The following is a 21165-nucleotide window of genomic DNA, read 5'->3' as shown; positions in this document are numbered from 1 at the left end:
CTACGAGTCATTATCGGCCGTAATTATGCCGATACCGATCTCGGAACGCGTTTCAATTGATAATAATAACAACGATAACGATCGTCGCGCACTCGCGAAACCGGATCGAGGCTAAAAAATTTCCCAACGCGTTGATTACAGCTTTTCTCTGCCGTCATAAATCAAAAATCGTATATGGAACGCGTGATTGGCCGTCGGGAGGTTTAACGCCGCGTTATCGCGGTCGCTGCTGTCAAATCCCGAGCAAAATCCTGTCGATTCGGTAATCTATCAACCGGAACGAAGGGCGTAAACCGAGAAAAAATTCGTAATCATCGGTAAGGCAAGCCCAACTGGTAGGATGATCGCGGGGAGAAGGTGAAAATATTGCCTCGCTTGGTAAATCGGAAAAACAACGGAACGGGGGGGAGTTGTGCGTCACGGTTCCGTCCATCCCCTGCGCCACCGTTACCAACCCTTTCCACCCTGTTTCCGCCGTGTCCGGTTCCGTTTCCGTTTCCGTTTCCCTTTCCGTTTCCGCTTCCGTTTCGGTTTCGGTTTCGCGTAGATGCACCTGCGGCCGACCTTCCCTCTCTTACGATCCTGTCGTCGACCGGTTTTTCGGCGCGACGATGGGACAGGAAGCGAGCAATTGCCGCGTTCGAGCGCAAATCTCTCTCTCTCTCTCTATTAATATCGCGTTACGCTCGGAACGGTGCGTTCTTCCGCTGGAATGGGTTTCGAGGGAATTTGAGGGTAAAAATTGTTGTAAGAATTTCTCAAACCGAGACCCGTACGAAGTCGTTGAAATCGGGGTCGTAAAGAGGGATACGAAACGGAGTCAAGTATTTCACGGGTCGACCGTTTGTTTCTGGAACAAAGGAGAGCCCAGCTGAAAAGCCCTGGCCAACGTCGTTCCGAGACAACGTAGGAAACACCGGGCTCCCGATGAATAACGACAATTAGTACTCGTCCCTGTTACTTTTTATCGTTCCCTCCCTCTCCGCCTTCTCTCTTTTCCTTTTTTTCACCGGTTTTAAATAGTAGCTAGGTGTACGCGTAGCTAGCTGGAAGAGCTGTACGCGTGTACACGACGGAAATTTCTCACGCGTCGCGCTGGCTGGAGCGAAGAACGCTAACCAACTCCATTAATCTCCTTGGCACCGTGAAGTTTCTCGTTTCGGAGTGTATCCACGTGCCCGGACCCAGACGGGAGGCTCGGGACGGTAATTAAACCGTGAATAAATAAAGCTGCGGGCGTAAATCCCGCGGTGAAATAAAGAAAAAAAGAGCGAAAGGAAAGGAAAGAAAAGCCCTGTTCGCATCCGGTGAAAAGTAGGATTATTCGATCGCTTATTCTCGAGTCGCTCGCGCTTCTTCTTTCGATACCGTTGCCTTTTGTAACGGTTGCTTCTGTTCGCCGCGAGAGTAACGAAGCTCGCTGGCCATTCTTTAGAATGGCCGCGCGGCGTCGCTCGATCGCGCACCCTCGATCCATCGAAAAGCCCCAGGTAAACAAACGTACCGGTCCCTTCGCGGCGGCGCAGCTACGATACACCTCCTCTACATAGACTAACGTAGACGGAACAAAGCGCATTACGGATTACCGCCAAGCGTCACGTCGCAACACTGGACCGCTCCCCCCTACAATTTCTCCACTTTCCAAGCTTTCGTTTCCTTTTTTTCTTTCTTCTTTTTTTTTTTTTTTCTTTTCGAATTACACCTGCAACATACGTCTCGTAGCCGATTACGACTAGAGAAGTTTGGCTGCTCGACGACGAGCCTCTAGAGGCAAATCGCGCGCGCCATCCCACCATGAATTCATTCGCACCCTCATGAAATTCAAAGCAGTCGTTACGCCGACGCCGACGACGACGAGGTTGCGGATGGTGTACGCGCGTCTGAGAAATGTTCAATGTTTTATTTATCATTTGTTTACGTCATCATCTGTGATCCGTTCGCTGTTTAATTCGCTGGCAAACGGTCCGAGAAATGTCCGGTGAACATCGAAGATCGAATTTAATCTCCGGGAAATATGTAATAGGTAATAAAGGAACGTTTGAAATTTTACGATTCACCGATTCACCGATCATAGAATATTAATAAACGGTGAAATTCTTTTCATCGCTTGGAGGAGCTCGCGTTCGATAGATCGGCAAAGGATTTAACGTACGCGTAGGTAATTAAATGCGGCCGGTAAATTTATGGCAAATTGGACGAAACCACCGTGGAGCGTGTAGTTTGCACTCGAACCACTCTCGATTCGCGCGTTCCGATTCGATTAAATCGGTAGGTGGCATTAAACCGCGCGTGCGTTTCAACGGGAAACGGGGATCGATCGTGGACCGATCAACAAGGAAGAAGGAAGATTAAGGATGCTCGAAGGAGTTGGAATTTTTATCCAAACAATAACGACGTTTCTCCTTTGCGATGCTCGACGACGCGTCAAAAAAGACGATCGTTAAAGAAATGATCGAAAATAGTTGCTCTCGTGCTGCGCGAATCTCATATTCTTCCGGTAGAAATGCGGAAGGTAGAGAGAGAGAGAGAGAGAGAGAGAGAGAGGTGCGCGGGGTTGCGATTCTGTAAATGGGTCAAGTGCACTTCTCCATGCTTCTGTGTATGCATATAACCAACCACCACCGTTCTCCAGACTCGGCTCGGGCTGATTCGCGTTCCTTCTTTTTATATTAAGATAGAACTTTCAGCTTTGAATTGTATCTTCTGTCGGGATCGGTTGGTAACTTGGATCAATGAATAATTACTCCGCGCATATTACTCTGTGCGAATTTTAATCTTGAAAACGATACAACTCGAGGCGTATAATATCCGAGGGGTTCGGCCAGATGTACGCATAGTCCTATCGCGCGGACAGCACTCCCCACTCTTCTTTGATGAAGTCGGCTGCTCTTTCTCCGACCATGTTGTACGAGGCGACCGGATTGCCGGCTACCACCTGTCGAACAAACGAGACAAAGCGCTCAAGCGAAAAGAATCCGAGACGAAGACGGCGGAATATAGGGAAGAAGGGCTTTGACAACAATACCGTGGGCAATACGGATGCATCGGCTACTCTCAATCCTTGGACACCGTGCACTCTCAGTCGCGTGTCGACCACCGCCATCGGATCGGAAGCCAGACCGATCTTAGCTGTGCCGGTTTGATGATTTTCCGGTCTCGTGTCCCAACGTATCGCGCATCTCCAATACTCGTCGCTAGCTGGCTCGAACTCGGAACACTGGGGTACGATCGCATGATTTAACTTCAAGCCTATCTTTTGCATAGTCGAAGTTTCAGCTAATTTCATGATCGCGTGCAATCCTTGAATTATCACGCTGACGTCGTGTTCGGTCGCTATGTCGTTGCTCCAGATAACCGGATGATCCAGGGGATCGTTGCTCTTCAAGGTGATGCGACCTATAACCAAGTTATTCGTTTGTTCGATCAGCATTCGAAACGAATGGAAAGCTACGAATACCAATAAGTAGGTATGAACCTCGGCTGGTTGGTTGCACGTTCACGGACGAGAACCTGACGGTCATATTCGGGCCGGACGACGACAAATCTGGAATGTTCAGCTTCGGCTGGCAAACAGCTTGGTAGCCGGCGAAGAATATCTGAATGTCCGGAAAATCGGGAGTGGTCAGATTCGACGCGATCATTCCGGTTACTTGAGCCAATCCGGTGGCTGCGAGCGGCCCGGTTTGGTTGTGCAGGTACTGATCCACGTTGCTCGGGTTGAACATATCCTGGCGTTTCTCGCTCGTGGAGAAGTCCATGCCGTACGATTGGTGATTGTGAAGATTTTCACCGACACCCGGAAGATCCTGTACCACCTGGATTTTCAACGATTTCAGATGTTCTCGAGGACCGATTCCGGACAGCATCAACAGCTGTGGTGTATTTATCGTGCCCGCGGACAGAATCACCTCCCGTTTCGCATGTACGATGCGTTTCTTGCCATTCTGCGGCGGATATGGAAAAAGAGAACGATGGAGGAAAGAACGAGTAGAAATAATAAATAGAACAGGTCTCGTACCATCAACAGTTCGATGCCTTTCGCACGTTTCCCGGCCATCCGCACTTTGGTCACGATCGCGTTTACAACTACGTCAAGATTCTTACGATGCGCGACTGGTGTGACGAATGCATCGTCGCTGCTAAGTCTGACGCCATTACTGCTGATCGTTTGAGCAACCGTGAACCCAGGGTGAGTGCTACCGGCTAGGTCCTCGATAGTCCCGTATCCTGCTTCCTCCGCCGCTTTCATGATATACTGAGTGAAAGGAGGTTGATACGGTAATCTGTTCGGAAAGGAGAAATCGTTACGCGCCGGTTAAGTATCGTAGAAGAACGAAATCGCGAGTGGGCGAACCTTTCGACGGTGTTGGGTCCGCCGGTGGCATGGAGATCGTCGCCGACTCTATCGATTTCCCTGTTATCCTCCGACTTCAAGTAGTACGGTAATACCTGGGAAAAGAGAATCGATCGTTCGAAGAGAGAATTCCTTCGTTTCACCGTTTCGTTCCTCGATACGTACGTCCACCCAACGCCATCCTTCGATTCCCCAGTTGTCGTAGTTTTGCGGATAACCTCTGTGATACGCCATACCGTGGTGAACCGTAGTCCCTCCGAGATTCCTACCTCGGGGCCAGTAACAGCTCCCGTTGCTGCTCAAACAGGCGTACGACTCGTTCGTCGTGTGATACTTCCAATCCAACTCACCGCCTGTCGGAATAAATAATAGATTCTGCGATTATAAAGAGATTAGACTCTTTCTACCTTTTTCTGTTTTTTTTTTTCTTTTTTTTTCTCTCTCTCTTTTACGAAACAAGTCGTTTACCGAGGTAAAGTTGTAGATTACTGGGTACCTCGGAACCGGCTGGTTTGTCGGGACCAGCCTCGACCAACAGGATCTTCCAATCTTGAATTTCGGACAGTCTTCCGGCCACTACCGCTCCACCAGCTCCGGCTGCGTACAACACGAAATACAGAGTACGAAATCGGAGGGACGTATACACTCTATCGAGTCTCTAGCGAGTCTAAGTCGAGAGACTTTTACTTACAACCGACGACGATAAAATCGTAACTATCCGCGGGGACCGGGATCGGTTTAACGCGGCCGCAAGGATCGCCGATTCGCGGACTCGACAGGAACAGACTGTTCACCAGCGTGAGAAACAACGTCCCCATACTCGCCGAGCAAACGTCCGTAAGCTGAGGTCCTCCTACGAAGGGAGTGGCGCATTGCGCTTCCGGCAGTATCTCGTACGGACAATTCTACAACGGGGTAGAAAATACTAATCTAACCTTTCCTCTGATATATATAATATCTGATATATATAAGAAACGTACCATATCGCTGCTCTCCAACAGTCGTCTCTAACAGCGAAGCTCCTCGATTGGACATCGAACGATTACCGCTACTTCCTTTTATACCCGTACCATTTTCCAACCGATCAGTGCGAAAATAACACGTGCGTTTATCGGTAACGCAATCATACTTGTAAATTATCATACCGGCCCACCGTTATCTCGCTGTTTCGTCTTATCGATGATGAATGGTGTTTGGTAGAAATTATCCAAATTCATTATTCGCGTGTACCCGCCTCGACGAGAATCCAGTCTCCATTAACCCAACTAAAACGATCGTTCTTATCTTTATCTATTATTCTTTTTTACGTAGAAACATTTACCATATCTATCATAATATATTCCTATTTCCAAACACGCCTACGATGCGACCAGGATCCTGCGAACTTTGCGATAACGATACTTTGCGCGCGTCTTATCTTTTACACTTTTACTTTTACTTTTATGTTCGATGATACGTTCCCGTTGCTCGTAAACTTGTAACAAAGCGCGATATGTCTTTGAAACGCGACAATATCTCTTCGACGCACTGACTTTGCCTTCTCCTCTATTGCTACACGGGGCGTAACAAGATTTCAGTTGAACGCGTACAGCGCTCGACGATACTTTTCTATTCTTTGAAAAAGATTCCGTTGGAAGGAGTTCATTTTCATCGGATCGAATTTTACTACCACCAAGAAAAGTGAACGTAATAAACGCGAACAAAGGTGAAGAAAGGTGAATCGAGATAAAAAGTCTAAACTGAAACGACATTTATTGTAACAATTTTTTTGGAGAATTGTAATAAAAAAATATAATATAAAGTGTATTCGCTGCGAAGGAGAAGGAGCCGTTTCTCTACTTCGCGGAAAACGGACCGCGGCCGCCGGCGCACAGAGCCAGTCGACAGACGAGGCAGTCTTCGAGAATGCTCGTGATTCGCGTAACGTCGCAGCGGAGGCAGCGGTTCCGTTTACCTCGTTTACATTTATTCGATAAATTTCTAACAAAAGTAGATGGAAAGTAAGTAGAAAAATAATAATAATAATAATAATAATAATAATAGTGGTGGTAACAGCGACAAAGATGTAGGATGGTTGTTCTCCGGAGCGGTCTCTTTGGTGACGTTACATCGCCGCTGAATCATGGACTAGATCGATCGAGGATCGCGACGACTACCAGACATCCTGGTCCCAGTCGATGTATTTGATTCCCCAAAGCAACAGATCCAGCGAGTTGTCGATCGTGGCACGGGAACTACGAAATATGGGAAATTTCTAGTGACTCTGTCAGCATCATTGCCGTCGAGCTGAGATTTTCCATACGTTGGAACGAGGATGATGATGCCCGTACCATTGCGTCGCCGGAACGCCCCAATCGGACTTGACGAACGCGGCTACCCTCTCGCCGATCATGATCGCTGGAGCACCGGTATTACTGGATACCACCTTTCGATCGTAAATAAATAACAAGTGAGATAAACGAAGTGAGATAAACAAATAGTGTAGTAACGAACGAAGATAACGAAAGATAACGAGAATACCTGAGGCATGATGGAGGTGTCGGCGACTCGTAACCCTCCGATGCCGTGTACCCTTAATCGAGGATCTACCACGGCCATCGGGTCGGTGGACGGACCCATTTTGCAGGAGCCCGCTTGATGGTTCTCGGGGCCGGTGTCTTGACGCACGGCGCAGCTCCAGTAATCGTCGCTTCTAAACGGATACCGGGAACAAGCTGCGAGGGGAGGGTTGCTAAGCGTGATGTTGTATTTCGCCAACGCGGTGCTATTGGCCAACGACGAGGCTATCCGAATTCCGTCTACGAGGATGGCCGTGTCTATCGGATCGCTCAGATAATTCGCATGGATTACGGGCTTGGCGAGTGGGTCGTTGCTGGCCAATCGAACGGTTCCTGCGCGCCACGTGACCGAGAGAAAACGTTGAAAATGTTCAATTGAAAAAGAAAAAAGAAAAAAGAAAAAAAGAAAAAAAACCGTTACGTTGGGTTAGGTTCTCTATCGTTACCTCGGCTGCGCGGTTGAACGTTCGTCGGTGACATGCTTATGCTGCGACGTCCGTTGCTCATCAGGGCTCCCACCTCTCCGGTGGTAGCGCAGGAGGCTTGGTAACCGCCGAAGAATATCTGGATATCCGGATGATCGGGACTGGCGTAGATCGAGGGTACGATTCCGGTTAATTGAGCCAAACCGGTCGACGTCATCGGTCCTTTTTGGAACGCGACGTACTCCAACGCCGCTGCCCAGTTCAGTTCGTATTCGTTTGGCTCGTTTATATCCCAGGACAACGTGTACGAGACGTGATTATGTAAATTCTCACCTACGCCTAGAACGCGGTTGAGAAGCGGCGGTGATTACGGTTCTCTCTCACTCTCTCGAGCAACATTCCTTACCCGGTAGATGTTTAACGACGGTCACGTTCACGGCCTCTAGATGCTCCCTCGGCCCGATTCCAGAGAGTAACAAGATTTGAGGAGAGTTGACCGCGCCGCCAGAGACGATCACTTCGCGCGAGGCGCGCGCTACCCGTACTTGCCCGTCCTGCGTAACGATTTACGGAATGGTAAATATAGAAACGCGATCCCTCTCTCTCTCTCTCTCTCGCGCGCGCGCTCTACCGACCTGAACGTATTCAACGCCGACAGCTTTCGCGTTCTCGACGATCACTCTGGTGACGGTGGCGTTCAAAGCGATTCGAAGGTTCGGTCTGTCGCGGAACGGGCGTAGAAAAGCGGCCGCGCTGCTCGCTCGAACTCCGTTCTTGCTCATCGTTTGAGCGACCGTGAACCCGAGGAACCGATCCCCGTTGAGGTCTTCGGTCAACGGGTATCCGAGCTCGGCGGCCGCTGCGAGGATGTCGTCCGTGACGTTGGGTCTCCACGAGAACCTTTCGACGTTGAGCAGTCCGCCGGTCGAATGATACTTCCGACCGACTCGATCGATCTCCGTGTTGTTCTCCGAGCACATGAAATACGGCAACACCTCTTCCCAAGACCATCCCTTGTTGCCCATCGCGACCCAGTTCTCGTAGTCCTTGGGATGGCCGCGCGTGTACATCATACCGTTGTGGACCGAGGTGCCGCCCAGATTCTTACCTCGCGGCCAACTGCACGAGCCACCGCTGGCCAGGCAGGCGTTCGTCTCGTTCACGGTCCGATACTGCCAATCGATCACGGTCCCTGTTCAAACACCGAGCGGAGAGTTATTTTCACCGCTCGCGGTGTAACGCGAGCATCGAAGGGGAAACCGCTCACCTAGGAACATGGCGACCATACTCGGAACGTCGGCACCGGGCGGTTCGTCCGGTCCAGCCTCGAGTAGAAGGACTTTCCATTCCGCGATTTCGCTGAGTCTCGCAGCGGCCACGGAACCGGCCGTACCACCTGTTCGTAAACGCGAGATTTGAACGTCAAGATTTGCGTATCCTTCTCGTTTCCGACCTAATTGACACGGATCAACGACGCGTGCGAACTTTGAGTTTTCTCGCGGAAACTTTGCTCGTTCCGCTCGTGCGCGTTCGAAATATTTCGATCGCACGGTGAGAGGCATGAAAATTTTACGAAATCGGATATCGTTAGGAGAAGAAATAGCCGAGTTTTTCCTCGATCTAATTTCCCGGGAAGGCGTAACAGCAGCCGCGCGAGTCCGCCAGGCGAGAACACCGGTTGCGTTCCGTAAGGAGAAAAACGCTCGACACGGCTCGGTTGCGTAACCGGGACAGGGTTGCGATAGAGTCGATGCGTAATCGACGATCGAAATAAATCGTCAGGCTCGCGATTATTACGAATGGAATATCGTATCGCGCGATGGGTACTCTACTCACCACCGACGACGATAAAGTCGTAATGCCGTTCCGGCGGGTCCACGGGTTTCACTCGTTCGCACAGTTGAGAGATTTCGTTCTTGGACCGGATGAACGTGTCCAACAGGGTCATGAAGGTGAGGAACTGAGATCCGTGACAGACGGCCGCGAGGCTTGGCCCGAGGTACGGTGCGGGACAGGCCGGCGAGACCGATACGTTGTACGACATTCCGCGCTACTGCGGTTCGATACAAATTCGAAGGTAATTGGAAAACGAGGAAGAAGAAGAAGAAGAAGTAGTAGTAGTAGTTGGACGCTCGATTGGTGACCCCGTTTCGGTATACCTGCCCGTACGACGCGTCGTGCTTTTTTATATCGCTCCGGTTATCGTTTCGCTTATTGTTATCGGTCGTCTACGTTTTACGTAACCACTTCGTCGAATATAACGAGGGAATTAAAGAGTAAACGAAATAAATATTCGGCTTAATTATCGGGAGAAGAGAGAATCGATGCGCGATCTGACAACCCTTCGGCGTTAATTAATTTACCTCTAATTAACATGGCGGTGACATTTCCCCGGTAGCAGCACCATCACCGACCAAATGAATATTCGACCGAACGAAAAGCTGGAAAAATAGTACGACGAAGAATGATAATTATTAAAGTACGTTTGTTTAACGCGTTGCAAAGTGACTTGATTATATTTTATCGACCGCACGCGTCGTAAAGCGCAACGTATAACTGTAATTTCATTGTTTACCGTTCCTCCGATAGAGGAATATTCCGCGACGGAAATCGGGCAACAAAGAGTAGTAGTAAGTAGGCCCGCCGCGAACAATCACCTTCACTTTTTAATTGCCGTTCGGTCGCACCTTCCTCGAACCTATATTTCCCTTAATCGCGAACGAGAGAACACCAGGAGGAAATATCCGTATTCGTATCCGTATCCGTGTGCGGACAAAGTGTGACTGTGAACCCGCGGAACCTGCACCTCTCACCGTAGAACGTCTCTCTTTATAATTCATCTCCCACCCTATCGCAACGTTATCCTTTTCCACGTCGCGCGATCCGCGCGCGGTGCACGCGAATCGCATCCCTCCGAGGATATTTGACTTTTTTATCGCTTCGATCGTACATCCCGATGGACCCCCGTGCGTAATAAGGTAATAATAATGGATCGCGTGTGGATAGAGTTGGAAAGTTCCGCTTAACCGGGGCGCGGCACCATCGGACGGACGCAGAAACTCGTGGTTACATTCGAATAACCACGGGAGCGGTAATTGGCGAAATAAATGATCAACTAGGATCCAAGTCCATTCGTTCGCCTTGGTGCGATATGACGTTCGCGGATGGAATAATTCGCGATTCGTCGCGGCCCTCGGGATGGTAAGCGATAAGCGACGAAAATAGGTGACCGATTAGGAAAAAAATGCAATTCATCGGAAAAAATGGTCGTTTTCATTTTTCCGCTGGTCACCACCGCGCGTATTTTACTCGATGACTGCTAGCGGATCGATGACGCGAACGTATTTGCGCAAGGTATTCCCGTTTTGTCGAACAGGGGATACGTTCGTCCCCCATTGTGTTTTTTCTACGGATTGCTTGTTCGACAAACAACCACGCGCGCTCTGTTCCCGGGAATCGATACCGTATGATTTTGCGTTTCCATTCGACCGATAATCATCGCGCCTCCTCTTCCGATGAAGCCGCGCATCGCGATCTAATCGGCGAACAGTTTAATCGCTTGTACATAAATCGAAGCTGCGAATATTACGCCCGATCTACCATTCGGTGCGTAACATCATCGTATTTCATTTAAACGCGGGGATTACGTAAACTCGCGACGTCGAACGACGACGAGACGTTTAATCAAGCTCGCGCGGATAAACCGACGATCAATTATACTCTCGGATCCGTTGTCCGAATGACAGTTTTCTTGGAAACAATTCGTGTCCGCGTTACACAATATCGTACAATAGACGCGCTATTCGGTAAGAAAGAAGGCGGTGCGAATAAATATTATCCTTCCCGGCTAGAATCCGAGGAGTCTGAACGTAGATTCGTAGATTCAAATGGTAACGCTTACAGCGTTTCGCAACACAGCTGGTGTTCTCACGGGGGGCGACGTCCGAGGGAGGGAGAGAGATCCACGTGGATACGGAACGCGAGTTCGAACTTTTCAAAGGGATAAACGGGATTGACGCGTCGCGAAGGCGTTATTGGCAAACGTCGCGGTTCGTTGAGCGCTTTCAATTTACTGCACGGGGCAACGGCAAACGTTCGTTTCGTCGCGCAGATGGGAAAACGGTAGCCCCGATTCGTAGTTCGATCGTCATTTCCGTTCGAAACGCGCGTCCCGAACCTCCTCCGGTAATTATCTGTTCGAGTGCTTTCGAACGGTGGATTTCCTTCCGCGCGTCCGCCTTTTAAAACCCGTCGACTATTTATTTTACGGGGCGAAGAAGGGTAAAAAGAATAATCATTTGGAGAGGAGCCAATTGGAGTTTGAAACGAGGACAGAATATAAAGGTAAAACGTAGCGAAGGGCGTGGGAAGTGGATACGTATCTTGTATAGCGGTGGTGGGGTTTCGAAATCCGTGGTTCCGGTACCAGCTACCAGGTAGATGGATAATTAGATTTCAGTTGAAGGAGAGAAGAAGAAGAAGAAGAGCGTGTGTAAGCGCGTAGTACTCGTCTCGTCGAGGAACGAGATAATGCGAGAGTTTTCTGGCACGTCCTCCGAAAGTGGACCTCTCTCCGCGGAGAAGTTTTCTCCAAATAAATCGAATTAGACTACTCGAGTTGCGACGAGTCGAACGAACGAACGAACGAACGAACGAAGAATACGCGATCGGTAACGATAACGGCTGGTAACGATAGAATCAGTTCTCTCTCGTAGACGAGAGTACAAGGAAAAGAAAACGAAAGGAGAGAATGGAACGATCGGTGTCGTGGGAGATGAATGGCCCGCAGAAGGGGCCGATTAGCGGGTAAAAGTAGAGTTTGGTTAATATAAGGAGAATCGAACGAGTAAGTCCACGAGTGTTTCCATCTCCCCCGTTGGGAACAAACAATTTTCCCTCTACCGATCCGTACCGTGTACCGCTTTTCCTTCCCTAGCGGACTCACTTTCTCGCTCCGTGACTCCATTCAAAGTCCATGGGCGAAAACGGTTACTGGAATCGTAGGACTTGTTGAGCCGCTTAATGGAACCGAGAGCATCGCGAAAGTTGCTCCTGCAATTTTTCACTCGGCTAAGTCTCCGAAACTCCATTCGGTTCCAGAGATTGCTCGACTTGTTCCAAGTTTGTCGCATCGTGCCTTCGAACTCGACAACTTTCGTTCGTTGGACGAGTGATCGCTGATAATGCGTCGTTCGAATCTGTCGTAGTCGGTGATGAATATCGAACGGTAACCAAGTCTGGCGAGACGAGAGTCCCGTGCACCCGGGTAACCTTTTCGATTCGGTACGCTCTAATCGGGGACGCGAGAACCAACTCCCACGCTTCTACGCGGCTCGCAAAAACCGACTACCGGCGAACATGTTGAAAGCATTAGGAAGTTTCTTGCGCGGTGGCCTGGTGCACGCCAGAAATTAGAGGCAATCATTCTCGGCTTAACCGATGCGCGATTCGGACGGTTTTGCCTCTGTCTCGCCCAGCCAACTTCTCTCGACGACGACAACAACAACAACAACAACAACAACACCCCAAAAATCAATCCCTTTCTTTACCTACGCTCGCTAATTTACCTTTACTTTTACCATAAATCAATTAATTGTTTGGTTTGCGGTTTTTTCACCTTTCCGGCGATTACGACGGCTACCATTGCCGACGAGGACGCGACGCGTCCTGCCGAGCTAACGAGATGGACGTAATCGTACAAACGAGCTGCGACTCGAATAAAGACCTGGGAACGTTGCACCTCGTCACTGATTATTATTTTTATTATTATTATTATTATTACTATTATTATTATTATTATTATTATTATTACTATTATTATTACTATTATTATTACTATTATTATTACTATTACGGAGTAGGTGGAAGCGAAAAGAACCTCGCCAATTGTCTGTGAAAACGTGGAAAGCGTGAAAGATCGGTTTCCCGGGTGAAACTAGGTTTCGTTTAATCAGAAAGCGGTGGTTCTCCTCCCTGCGTGACCCTGGCAGGATCCTCGGTCGCGTCGCTCGGGTCGCTCGCGGTTCCTAATTCGATGAGAAAATTAACCCCGGGGCGACTGCGAACGTTCCTAGAGCGGCAACCGCGAGAGAGTTAAGAAGACGCCGATGAAATATTGGTTGGTTCGATGAATACGCGATACCGAAAACGGCGCGCGTATTTTGCGCGGTTTGCGCAAAGTTTAGTCGCGGTTGACGGGCCGTTAAACGGTCCGGTATTATTAGTTTATGGAAATAACAAACGCGAGCAGCCGAGTCGATAGGGAGGGGAAAGGGGGAATCGCGTGGCGTGGCGTGGTAGAACGTGACGGCGTGTCAGGAATATCGGAGCGCGGATAAAGCCGTGCCGCGTCGTTTGCACGGTACACGTATTCGACGTGTGGACGCAGAAATCTCCCCGAGTATTCGCGTTATGCTTCGATAAAATGAATCGTGACGTTATCACCGGTGATGGAATTAGTTATTGGAAAGCGGGGAACGGTCAATTATTCACGGTTTTAATTAGCACGCCGCGATGGTGTCGGTGTTGTCGATCGAAGTCGATTCGAGAGACGGGTCGTATATGCACGCGTCGCATTAGCGTCAGCCTCGACGGAATCCGCTCCAGCTACTACTTGCTTGATGCGATTTGTTTCGTTAGCGCGGGATAAAAGAGCAGCCGAGCTCGAGGGGAAACGTGAACGCGTAGATCGACCGTTCCCGATATCGTACCGTGCCGCGACAGAGACGGCGGCTATTGTTCCGAAAGGCTGGTTGCGAAATCGTTCGCGAAATTCCATTTTCGCACACACTTTGCGCGGTCCACCGCCGCGTACTCCATTCTCGATCATTTAGTACGCGATCCTCCTCGAGATACGACGCGTTACCTTATCTCCTCGTTTTCCCTCGTTGCGAACCGTCTGATCGCCTAATCTACGGTATCGACGCAGGCCAACCAGCGGAACGAACAATTACTCTGCTATTCTGACGAAAGAAGAGAACTTTTCACGCTTTATTAATTAAAAAGCAATTTAACGGGTTGGCAAGTTAATTAACTAGTGTACCGTGGCTGTGTTCGTGCCCGTTCGTGCCCGTTCGTGCCCGTTCGAGCCGAGCACTCGACCGTGTCCCGGACTTTTCAGAGAACACGTGTCAACGTTTCTCCGTGGAAACGCTGGAAAACCGTCGATTCATTTTTCGATACCGTTTCTCCCGAACTTGTTGAACGTTCAAACTCGTTCGCTACTCGGTTCTTCGAATCGATTATCGAAAACTAGCCGTCTAACGATGGACGCTTCGACCGCGGAATATAATCGTCCGCGAAAACCTGCTATTATTTCTCGGATTGGAAAACTCGATTCCACCGTCCATTCGGCTTTCTTACACAAATTACTTTCCTCCGAGTTTACAAACGTTATTTAAAGTTCCCGAAGAACATTCGCGAGAGAGAAGTCTATCTCGTCTCGGAAATTCTTGCTCGTCTTTCGCCTCTTTTGCTCCGATCCTGCCGCGCGGCGGCGCATTTCTTAATTCCGGATTAATTCAATTTCACGCTGTCGACCGAGGTCCGCGTTTACTTCGGCATTGACTCCACTCGGAAGTTGCGCAGCGTCGCGAGTATTAGAAAATACGAGAGAACGACCGGTGGTTCCAGCTTTTTCGCCGATGCCGGTAAGTGAAACGGTATCGACGTAAAAAGCGTCCTTGATAAGGTCGTTAACGAGCAACGATCAAAGTTTGGGTAAAAAAAAAAGTACGTTGATCGAGCATACTTTCAACGGCGGGAGAGGGGGAGAGCTCGTTTGAAATTCCGATCGAGGACTCGGACGGCTATTCAAATGATCATACTTGGGAGCCTTTTTTTCGGGCGAACGCCACCACCGTGATAGCCGAATTGGCAAAGTTTCGACGAAAGCTTTCCCCGCCTGTCCCCCCCCCCCTCCCCCCACCCCCTGTTTCTTCTTTTTTTCTTTTCCTCGCGAGTCGGTCGCGACGATTGCAGGCAAAACAGGAGAGGATCGGTCCCTCGGGTTAAAGGAGCAAGGCCGGGCAGGAGATAACGCGACGGGATCGGACGTTGACGTTCGAGAGGGGGCGACGCTTTGATCCTCGGTCAAAGGGCAACGTCTCCGAAGGGAGAGGCGAGGTTACGGCGGCCCGGTACCAACAATCCCCTCTACCCTCCTTGCCCTATTGTGGCTCCCATTGTTGCGCAAACTGCATTACAACCGGAAGTGGTCGCGACCTCCCTTCCGTGGCTCGTAACTCAGTGTCTCGCGGGCCGGGTGCCGGGTTTCCACAATGCAACGGCAACTGCGCACCCTTGTAACACGTTCGCGACGCGAGGCGACGCGAGGCGACGCGACGCGTAACCGTATACACGGTGGATAGCACCGAGAGCGAGAAATCTTAACGGGGGTTCCGAAACTCGTAACGAGAGGAAAAGCAACCAGGCGATTTCGACCCTCGAGTATAGACGTATCGATCGGCCGAGCGCGTACCTGCGTGTAGTTGGAAACGAGCGAGGTACGATAACCGGATAACAAAACCGGATTGGCTACCGTTGTTTACAACAGTTCGCTTAGCGGGTCTCCAGTTTACCGTCGAACGCGGCGGCGGCCGGTCGTGAAAGGTGTGTGCTCGGTCGCGTTAATTGCGCCTACCTTCCGCGGCGTGCCGAAATTTCAAACCGTTTAAAGCGCCAAACTATCGATCGCGCGTCGTCGCCCTCGCCGTCACCGTCACCGCCACCGTCACCGCCACCGTCACCGTCGCGTACGCGAGTATATTATTTCAAAGCAAATATTACTCGTCGGTACGATATAAAGCGCGAGCTCCCCTCGGAGACGCGCAAGTGTTTACCACCTCTATACGTACTTGGTGTTGCATCCATCGTGAATAATAAGCGCCTCGCGCTATCGACACTGTTGGCGAGCGGCGAGCGACTCGTCACTCGACTACGACAACGACGACGACGACGACGACGACGACGACGACGACGACGACGACAACGCCGAGAGGGACTAGACCTCGGACAACAATGGAGCTCCCGTGGGATAAGGCGCTATTAATAATTCCGAAGCGACGTCGTCGTTACGCTTTAAGCGCGCCACTGCTCCGCCCGAGGGTGAATCCCTCGAAGGGGAAGAAACGGAAGTGGGGTAAGCTAAGCTATTCGTTCTGCTCTCTAGAGGCCGACATCTCAATTAGCCCGCTAGCCACGCCGCTCGATTCTTCTTCGTATCTCCGTGCCTTCTCTCTCTCTCTTTCTCTCTCACGTGCTATGCGAAACTGAATCTTTGATACAGTTAGCGGTAGGCGGTGGTTGTGTATAAACGAGCGGTGATAAACCACCCGGTCGAAAAGTAAGAAACGAATCTCTCTGTACTCGAGTGGAATAGCCAGCCGCGAAGGACGAAGGGGAGAATCCTCGTCGTGGAAATTCAAAGGTATAAAGTGTCGACGAAGCGTCCTGGGACCCTTGCAAACACGTTGAATTTTATGAAACGTCGAGGGGATTCGTCGAATGTAGGTATGTAAATACGCGATAAAGCGAAAGCCTCCCCCGGTGCCGGAGAGGACGAGGAGGAGGAGGAGCAAGAAGAAGAAGAAGAAGAAGAAGAAGAAGAAGAAAAAATCTATGAAAACGAGAGCCCGAAACGCGAACTGGCTCTCGAGCGAAAAGCACACGAACGGCGGACGATACACGATACGAAACGAAACGAAACGAAACGAAAGGGACGAGAAGAATAAGAGCGGCGTGAGAATAAGCGCGGACAAAGTCGCTTAACGCGAGTACTAAAACGGGGGTGGTGCCAAGCATAGTCTCTCGACTCTCCGTAAATAATGGACTCGTCGAGAACGACGTACGTTCTGTCGCAAATCCATCCGGCTGTACGAATTGCCAGCATAATAGCGGACTAACAACCGGTCCTCAGACTCGAGTTAATTTGCGAGCATGACGGCGTACCACTCCTCCTACCCACTTTGACGATCGTAACGTTTGCCTTGTTAAAACGAACCCCATTAGCGCTTCGGCGTTGGTTGTCGCTCCGCGAGACGGCACCTACGTGCGAAAACATTGCAGAACGAACGGTGCACTGCGAATATCGTAGAATATCGTAGAATATCGTGTGCAACTTGCAACTTTCGGTTTCGAATTGTCGACGTAGCGGGATAGAAATCGAGTCCCGATGCCCCACCGGGCATTAGCGCTTTGAGGGTTAATTGCGGCCGTGTTGCGGAATTCCATTAGTCGAAACGGCTCTCGACGAGGCCGTTCTCTTCTCCTCCGGTATTTAAACAAGACGCGCTATTCGCGGCTGATCGACGACCGCGTAGCGGTCGCTTTCGTATTCGCCGAGGTGGAAACGCCTAGCCTAAATAAGTTAAATCGGTCGGTCGTTAATTATCGACTAATCTAATCGGACGCGAACGAAGAAGCGTGACGGTTATGAAAAATTCCGGAGCTGGGGAAATCGCGCGTCCAGCTACCGGGGTGAAAGCAAACGCGATGTAAATCGCCGGCATGAAATTATAACTGAATCCTGGAGGGATCATCCCGAGCGCGGAGCATTGTCGCGATTTCTCCACCGGCACCGGTTACCTGTAAATACGTAGGCGAAGAATGTTGGTAGGTTGAAAACTAACGTAGATATTTCGAGATCCTATTCGAGGAAAGTATACGGTGCAGGTTCGATTCTTGTTTCGGTCGTCCAGCGCGGAGAAAACGAGAGCAACGAACCGAATCGAATGGAAACTCGTTTCTTCGAGATAACCAACCGGGAATTCCGAAAGGAATTGCCCTTCCGACGCGATCATCCTGTTCCACGCGAGCAGGATGGTGGTTTACGAGGAGGTTCGTTCCGTAGCGAATTTGACGTCGCGCGATGATAACTGGAGGATCGTCGGTTTTGGTTGCAGTGCCATTGGTAAATATCAGCGTGGTCGAAGGGAAGCCAGCGGAACTGCCATGCGACATCACTCCGCCGGGAGAGGACAACACCCTGCACATGGTTTTCTGGTTCAAGGACGAGGCCGGAGTACCCCTGTACACGTGAGTGAATCGCTTGGTTCTTTCAAATCCGTGCGGAGCGTTCGTCTCGGGTAGTAAAAATGCGCGGCGTGGAACGGCGTGGAACGGCGTTTCAGGAATCCGTGGCTCGCGCGACTAATATGCACCGAACACGCCCGCCGCGCTCTTTTTCCCGTCGCAACGCCCCCATATATATATATATGGAAAGAGGGAGAGAGAGAGAAAGAGGTGCACAAAGTAACGCGCCACGCGAGTACAGAGACGACCGGTTCGCGTTATTAAACCTACGTCACTGTTCGCTGCCGCACTCGAACTCGAAATTCCTTTCCGCATTCCGTTTTCCGTGCGCGACCACGATGTTCAACCGGATTCGAGTTCCCCGCAATAACGCCGCGAAGCCTTCATAAACGGGTTTTACGCCCCCTCTCGAAACGAAATGTCGAGCGAATCGTTAAACGACCGGATGCTTCTCAATTGAAACGGTTATTAATTAAAAGCTCGCCGTGGCTCGCAGCGCACCGGTCCCTATCCGAACCTACGCTGCGGATCGATGGGATACGAAACGTTTTAATTGACAATTATTTCGCTCGATCGCACCTCTATAATTTCCCTTAATGAACCTGAAAATCGAGGAGGGAATCGACCGGTTGTACATTTTACGCCCGCGGTTACGCGTCGCGCCTCCCTCGCACGTTAATTTAAAAAGATCGCGAGCCAAGTACATATCGTATAGATGTATTCGGAAGTAGAGGGGTATCGATACGTTGCGTGCGCTCTCCTCGGGCACTAATTATAACATACCACGGGAGAAAGGCTCGGTATGCGAACTATGCGCGCAGCTGAACACACGCATCGGTGCAATCTCTGCCGTCAGTGGTAAACGACACGCGCCCACGTGCCCGCGCCCTTCTATCGGCTCGTGTTATCAAACATTTACGCGTGCCCCCTTCGACCGACTATGTAACCAACCGAACCCTTTGTCGGATTTAACTACGCTCGATGCGATCAACCGGCTACAATTATCAACTATCTACGAGTTGATATTTTAAACGGTTTTCGTATTTCGAGATTTCTGTATTCGTACCGACGACACGACTTATCGAGCAGACGTATGCATATATATAAACCTAGATCGAGTTTCGCAAGGTGACCTCTCGAGATCGTAATCCCCGTCTTGACCCGGGAAAGACACCTTCCCGACCTCGTTCGCCTCGGGCGTCTCGATGTTGCTCGATCTCACCGTTTAATCCGCGTTACTGATACCTACGTAGGAGGGAGGTATAAATAAGTAGCTTTGGTACGATTTCGGGTGGAACGCGAGTCGAAGGTAAGGTGAGGTTGCAACGCGAACTCGTTAAACTCGTTAAACTCGTTAAACGGTAAAGAGATATAGAGTGGTCGGGAAACGAAGTGAAATTTCGACCGGAAAGGTCTACCCTATGCGGGGAGGACTAGCGTAGGTAGAAACCGGACCGGATCGTTGATCTTAGGGATTCGTCCCTGGATTACGTGCAGCCGTGTCGCCTCGGGTCGCCCCGGGTCGCCTCGGGTCGGGTCGGGTCGAGTCGGGTCGAAACTGGCCGGAGACCTCTGGCCCCTCGGTCTTGCCCTCGGATTCAACGACAGAGGGAGAGAGAGAGAGAGAGAGTTCCGATTTCACGCGAAACCGGACGTCAATTTTTCCCTTCGACTCGAGATTATCCGATGCACGCGTGGGCGGCATTCGGGTGACGCGAACGTCAAAAATCGTAAGGTATCGTATATGTTAGAAAAACGTCGAGGAGAAGATTTCGCGATGGTAAAGGTTAGATGTTAGTACACGGGGGAGGTGTTAGCACACGTATATGGCTGCATTGAATTTGATCAACAATGGCCACGCCATGGGGCGGGGGCCGGAGATTTGCGCGCTGCGTTCGCAGAATAATTTGTACTCGGTCAGAATCGAGGTTACCGCGTTTACAGAGATTTAACCATTATTACACCTATGTACCCAAATCTAATCAGATTTATATATTAACACGCATAAATCTGATTAATTGCAATTACCGTAATTATCGCCGATCCATTTGTTACGCCAAACTGCGCGAGGATAGGCGGACGAAACGGACGCATACAGCGAGTGGTACGCGCGTAGACCGCGTAACTTGAACGGCGAGAAATGACGAAAAGTCATCTGGAGCAATAAAATTGCCGCGTCGAAGGAGCTCGAAAGTGGACGGAGTAGGTAATTAGGGTGGATCGGCAGCGGCAGGGAGATCGTTTGGCGGGATTTCGCGCGAAACGAGTGAAATCGTTATCGTTGCGACTTGGCGAGCATTACGCGCGATTCGATTGATCGGTCTGTCGCAATAACGCGTTCAAGTTTTTACTAGCGGTTGGTAGTCGGATCCGATAGGTTCGTCAGTAGTGCCTTTGGTAGAAAAAAAAACGAGAAAGGTCGACCGCGCGCATTATTTCTCCGTGATTTCATTGGGCCGAGTTGCGGCCGGTGCGACGCGACCCGACGCGACCCGACGCGACGTCAATCATGCCAGGTCGGCTGCAATAACAACGAGCCGGTGCAGGCGCAGTAACAATAACAGCTGCATAACAACCGAATCAGATATCAAATTCCTGTTTCCGTCACCAGACGGAATCGATAAATCCGGAACGGAAAATATAGGGGAATATTGAAATTAACGTGAACGCGTACGTCCCGCGGTTAGTACGAATCGATAGATCGATCGATCGTTCGATCGTTCGATCGTTCGATCTGTCGATATCGATCGACATCGATCGAGAAATAAATAATACGGCTTTGAAATCTGAATTCGTT

The 21165-nt window shown here is 50.2% G+C and overlaps 2 protein-coding genes across 6 annotated transcripts in view; one reads left to right on the top strand and one right to left on the bottom strand.

The window, feature by feature from the left end:
- LOC143427758 (kin of IRRE-like protein 1) overlaps window positions 1-21165 on the top strand; it is a 98571-nt gene that overhangs the window by 8982 nt on the left and 68424 nt on the right. For 2 of the 5 annotated variants that reach the window (XM_076902218.1, XM_076902210.1), the window contains exons 1-2: window positions 16335-16476; window positions 18239-18371. In XM_076902218.1, coding sequence (XP_076758333.1) covers window positions 16356-16476; window positions 18239-18371 — 254 coding nt within the window. In that variant the 5' untranslated portion in view covers window positions 16335-16355. Of the gene's footprint in view, window positions 1-16334; window positions 16477-18238; window positions 18372-21165 lie in introns of those variants that run through there. The other 3 variants (XM_076902195.1, XM_076902229.1, XM_076902205.1) reach the window with 2 other exon arrangements.
- Window positions 2825-9407, bottom strand: LOC143429703 (uncharacterized). The gene is made up of 17 exons (XM_076905436.1): window positions 9174-9407; window positions 8605-8733; window positions 7973-8529; window positions 7744-7891; window positions 7359-7676; window positions 6875-7245; window positions 6685-6779; window positions 6511-6588; window positions 5335-5341; window positions 5046-5259; window positions 4823-4951; window positions 4520-4707; window positions 4355-4449; window positions 4019-4283; window positions 3476-3944; window positions 3026-3396; window positions 2825-2935 (listed from the first exon to the last, which is right to left on the bottom strand). Exons 1-17 carry the CDS (start codon window positions 9379-9381, stop codon window positions 2840-2842), a joined length of 3738 nt encoding a protein of 1245 aa, XP_076761551.1. The 5' UTR covers window positions 9382-9407; the 3' UTR covers window positions 2825-2839.

Source organism: Xylocopa sonorina, chromosome 1, assembly GCF_050948175.1.
Source record: "Xylocopa sonorina isolate GNS202 chromosome 1, iyXylSono1_principal, whole genome shotgun sequence".
Taxonomy (NCBI): domain Eukaryota; kingdom Metazoa; phylum Arthropoda; class Insecta; order Hymenoptera; family Apidae; genus Xylocopa; species Xylocopa sonorina.
Note: the sequence above shows the minus strand (reverse complement) of the source record. Positions and strands in the feature narration are given on the sequence as shown.